This window comes from Anomaloglossus baeobatrachus, chromosome 5 (genome assembly GCF_048569485.1).
Source record: "Anomaloglossus baeobatrachus isolate aAnoBae1 chromosome 5, aAnoBae1.hap1, whole genome shotgun sequence".
NCBI lineage: Eukaryota > Metazoa > Chordata > Amphibia > Anura > Aromobatidae > Anomaloglossus > Anomaloglossus baeobatrachus.
Window position 1 is genome coordinate 406,948,643 of NC_134357.1, and position 4,580 is coordinate 406,953,222.

General features: G+C 43.5%; 1 protein-coding gene across 1 annotated transcript in view; it reads right to left on the reverse strand.

Moving 5' to 3' along the window:
- Positions 1–2,072: 2,072 nt before the first annotated feature.
- The window catches only part of LOC142310224 (lysozyme C-like), a 15,634-nt gene continuing 13,126 nt past the window's right edge, over positions 2,073–4,580 (reverse strand). The window contains exon 4 of the mRNA XM_075347713.1: positions 2,073–2,250. Coding sequence (XP_075203828.1) covers positions 2,163–2,250 — 88 coding nt within the window. The 3' untranslated portion in view covers positions 2,073–2,162. The remainder of the gene's footprint in view (positions 2,251–4,580) is intronic.

Here is a 4,580-nt window from a genome sequence, read left to right on the forward strand (position 1 = left end):
GTTACCCGATGTTTACGCTGGTTACCAGCCTCCGCTCTTGCTGCCAGTGCCGGCTCCTGCACTGTGACATGTGGCTGCAGTATGCATCGGGTAATTAACCCGATGTATACTGTAGCAAGGAGAGCAAGGAGCCAGCGCTAAGCAGTGCGCGCGGCTCCCTGCTCTCTGAACTGTGACATGTAGCTGCAGCACACATCGGGTTAATTAACCCGATGTGTGCTGCAGGAGAGCAAGGAGCCAGCGCTAAGCGCGGCTCCCTGCTCTCTGAACTGTGACATGTAGCTGCAGCACACATCGGGTTAATTAACCCGATGTGTGCTGCAGGAGAGCAAGGAGCCAGCGCTAAGCGCGGCTCCCTGCTCTCTGAACATGTAGCACAGCGACCTTATGATCGCTGCTTCTGCTGTGTTTGACAGCTAAGCAGCGATCATAACAGCGACTTACAAGGTCGCTGTTACGTCACCGAAAATGGTGACGTAACAGCGACGTCGTTGTCGCTGTCGTTTAGTGTGAACCCAGCTTAAGGTGATTATTTTCCCTCGGATCTGAAGAAGGTGTATTATTCATATTATGCTCAAATGGAATTTTTTTTAACTATTTGTCAATTTTATTTAACATATGATATGTACAATTTACTGTATTTATGTTGTTGTTCTGATTTTTTATAAATTAGATTCATTTGTCCTTGAGAAAGACCAAGTGTGTGGTCAAACGTTGGACTTTATCTCATTTTCTTATGGCTACGCACAAATAAATATGCTTTTTTTGAAGATCACCCTCTCTCAGACTTTCATTCAGTGTGCCGGAGCTATTTTGTATTATATGGTAAAACTGACCTGGCCGTATTATTCCCCAGTTAGGTGTGAGTTCATAAATACTAAACAGAATAGCTTTTTTTTTATTACTTAAATGGCGACAAAAAATTTAGACGTTTGTAAAAAAAAAAATTGCGCTTTTGTTGCCATTTTCCGAGACTTCTAGAATTCTCATTTTTGGGATCTGGGGCTTTGTGATGTCTTATTTTTTGCACACTGAGCAAATGTTTTTCATAAAGCCATGTATGGGTAGATGTGATGTTTTGATTGCTTCTTTTTTGATTGTATTGCAATATTGCGGTGACCAAAAAAAATTTAATTCTGGCGCTTTGATTTCTTTTCTTATTACGCCCTTTACCGATCTCATTCATTTATTTTATATTTTGATAGATTAGGCATTTCTGACCATAGCAATACCAATTTTTTTAATTATTTTCTTTTCAATGGGACAAAGGGGGTGATTTTAACTTTTTTTTCAAACTGTTTATTGTTCTTATTAATCCCCCTAGGGGACTTGAAGCACAAAGTGTCATCAGAGAGAAAGTAGTAAAAAAAAAATAGAGTAGTGAGGAAAGAAGATCGATTTTTTTCATTAACGTATATTAAAAAAAAGAATGGATTATAACAGAGATTTAGGAGTAAAGTAAAGTTTAGTTTTGGACCACCTCTTTAATGAATCAGCGCCAATAAGTATAGGCCACTTATCAGGTGCCACTGCTTTGTGCTTAACCCCTAGTCGAAAATTTGCCAGCCAGCCCCTGATTCCCAGCCAGACTGAGTGTCAGACTGTCAGTGTCTGCAGCTTAGCATCGGCGCGTTGTATACACTGCAGTGTCCCAGAAGCTCCTCCGACTCTGTTGCTTCTCTCTCTGGCTAACCTTGCATGTGCCCCTGGCTGACGTAGCTTTACAGCCAGAGAGAAGAGCTTTGGAGGCAGGCGGACGGCAGCCATTGGTGGTTGTACTGCTCGCGGGTGGCTCAGCACGGTGTCTGCACCCGGCAGAAACTCAGACGGGGGCATCACACACAGTCAAAAAACAGGCACACAGCACTGCCTAGACTGGTCCTCTGCAGAAGGAGCCGCGCCCGGTAATAGTCTACTTACTGGACTGGTAGGTCTGTAGCCTGGCTAGAATAAAGATTAATTTATAATGTGCAAATACGCCCCTAGTAACTTGTATGCCAGCTCCCAGTAACTTATACATCCCCCCAGTAACTTGTATATTCCCCAAGTAACTTGTACGCTGTTTATTATGTTTAATATTTTATTGTATTTTTTTATCCAGTGGGGGGGTCCCCATTCAGACTTTGGTTATTGGGCCCCATGATTTCTGTGTATGCCCCGGATTATAATGGACATTTTGTATCATTCTTCAAGTCACATCGTAGATATCTTGAAATATCCTCGGAGGCACAGTATTTTTCCCAGCCTTTCCTGTACAAGAAAAACACAGTTAATACATTATTATCAGTAAAGTGAATAAAAGGCTGCATGAGAGCAAAGAAATATGGCTCCTTTGTTTTCCAGAAACAGCTCCCCTCGTGCATGTGTGCCACCCCTGCAGCGGTTGAACCGCTTGGATCCGGGGTTTGCTGTGGCTCAAGGGTCTCCGGACCCGGGGGCTCGCGGCCACTTCAAATGTAAAGGGGGGTATTTACAGGGGAGTGAGAGTTCGTTACGCCACCCGTGGTTTGAGGTAAGGGTAGTACCGCCGCTTCCGATGGGAGTACCTGGGGGAGATGGAGTGGGGCAGCCAGATGACGTTCCCGCCACGGGTAGGGGAGGCTTCGGGATTCTGGATGGTGGAGTGCAGGGGAGCGTGCTGCAGATTGGAGGCAGGGGAGGACAGCATACTCACTCAGGTAGTGTTGGTAGTCATGCGACCACAAAGCAGACTCTAACACAGAAGTAAACCAAATCTCTGAGTGCCGCTGCCACTTCAGGGGAGCTCGTTTGGGAGTCCGCTACCGTTGGTATTTCTGATGGTCTGAACCTTGCCTCCATGCACTGTATTTTAGATGTTCTGAGTGACCCCTCTGCTTGAAGCTGTCAGGGTTCCGCTCCCTACTGTTAAGTAGGAGAGCTGTGCTCTCGATGGCTGACAGTTGGGATTTCATAGGGCCACATAAGCTGGAAAGCCCTATCCCGCTCGTTGTGTTGATGCCTTCGATCTCTGAGCTCTTGGGGAAAGTTCATAAAGAGACTATCCTCCACAGGTGAATTATCAGGTTGTGTGAAGCTACTCCCTGATCTAGGGTCCATAACCTCGCCGTGCTCGGTACCGGTTCGGTTACTAGGTACTCCGGCGCCGACCGTTCTCCAAAACTATGCCTGGCACCTTTCTCCAATACCCTGCGACCGGGTCTCCGACTCCTTCGGTCGCAGACCAAAAATCCAAAAGTCCCCAGGGAGCTCCAACTCCCAGCTCCTCACTTTTTGGGAGCTACTACTAGACTGACCCTAAGCTTTGCTCTGCTCTCCACTTTCTCTCACTGACTTCCTCCCTCCCACCAGTCTGCCTGAACCCTAGGCGAGTGGCCATGTACCAGCTAGACCACCCACTGGTGTGCCTGACAGGGTGTGGTGTGATGTGTGACTAGGATTTGAATGCTGATGGAGCAATACCAACAGTTAGGATACCAAAAACATGGGGAGTTGAACCCTGCACCAGAAGAGTAAAGAGTGCAGCACCCTGTGACACCCTGACTAGTTCAGGGGCGTCACACATGGGACGTGCGTGGTACTGTAGCCGAACCACATTATTTAGGTTAATCAGTCTGCAATTCCCAGCAGTCATGCTTTTATAATCTCATACTGACCCTTGTAACTGATATATAAGACAGTCATAGCCATTCAGTAGCTTTGATGCTTGTTATACACTATATTAATATTGAGTTCATTATATAACACCAGACAGTTGGCTCTTAACCCCTTCCTGCAGCAGCCAATTTTCATTTCTGCACTTTTTTGTTTTTTCCACCCCCTTCCTTGAGTCATAATTTTTTTTATTTTTCTGTAGCTAAAGCCATATGAGGGTTTCCTTTTTGTGGGACCAGTTGCTGTTTTCAATGGCACCATTCGATTTAACATGCAATGTACTGAAAAACCAGTAAAAATACCAAGTGTGGTGAAAGTAAAAAAAAAAAAATAATAACATAAATGGAACTCCGCTATAGTTTTAGGTTTCATTTTAATGGTTATCATTCACCTGGCAACATAATTTTTTGGGATCGTAAGATTAGGGCAATACCAAACTTGTATAGTTTTTTTATTTTAGCATTGAAACAATGTTCTGAAATTTGGAAGAAAAAAATGGGATTTGTGTGGCCATATTCTGAGAGCCACATTTTATTTTCTCATCTTTTCAGCTGTGTGAAGGCTTGCTTTTTGTGTGTCGATTTTATAGTTTCTATTTTGGTGTACATATGGAGTTACGGAATTTTCGGGGGGCGTTGTGGCAACAATAAAAGACAGCAATTCATCCTTTTTTCTCTTTATGTTATGTACGGTACCTGTTACATGACTCCTAATAGATCTGAATTTTTCAGATGCGTTGATGTTAAATAAGTTGTCTGCTTAATATGTTTATTTGTAATCAGAAAAAAGTGTATTATATATATTTTTATATATATATACATATATATATATATATATATATATATATACAGTTAGGTCCAGAAATATTTGGACAGTGACACAATTTTCGCGAGTTGGGCTCTGCATGCCACCACATTGGATTTGAAATGAAACCTCTACAACAGAAT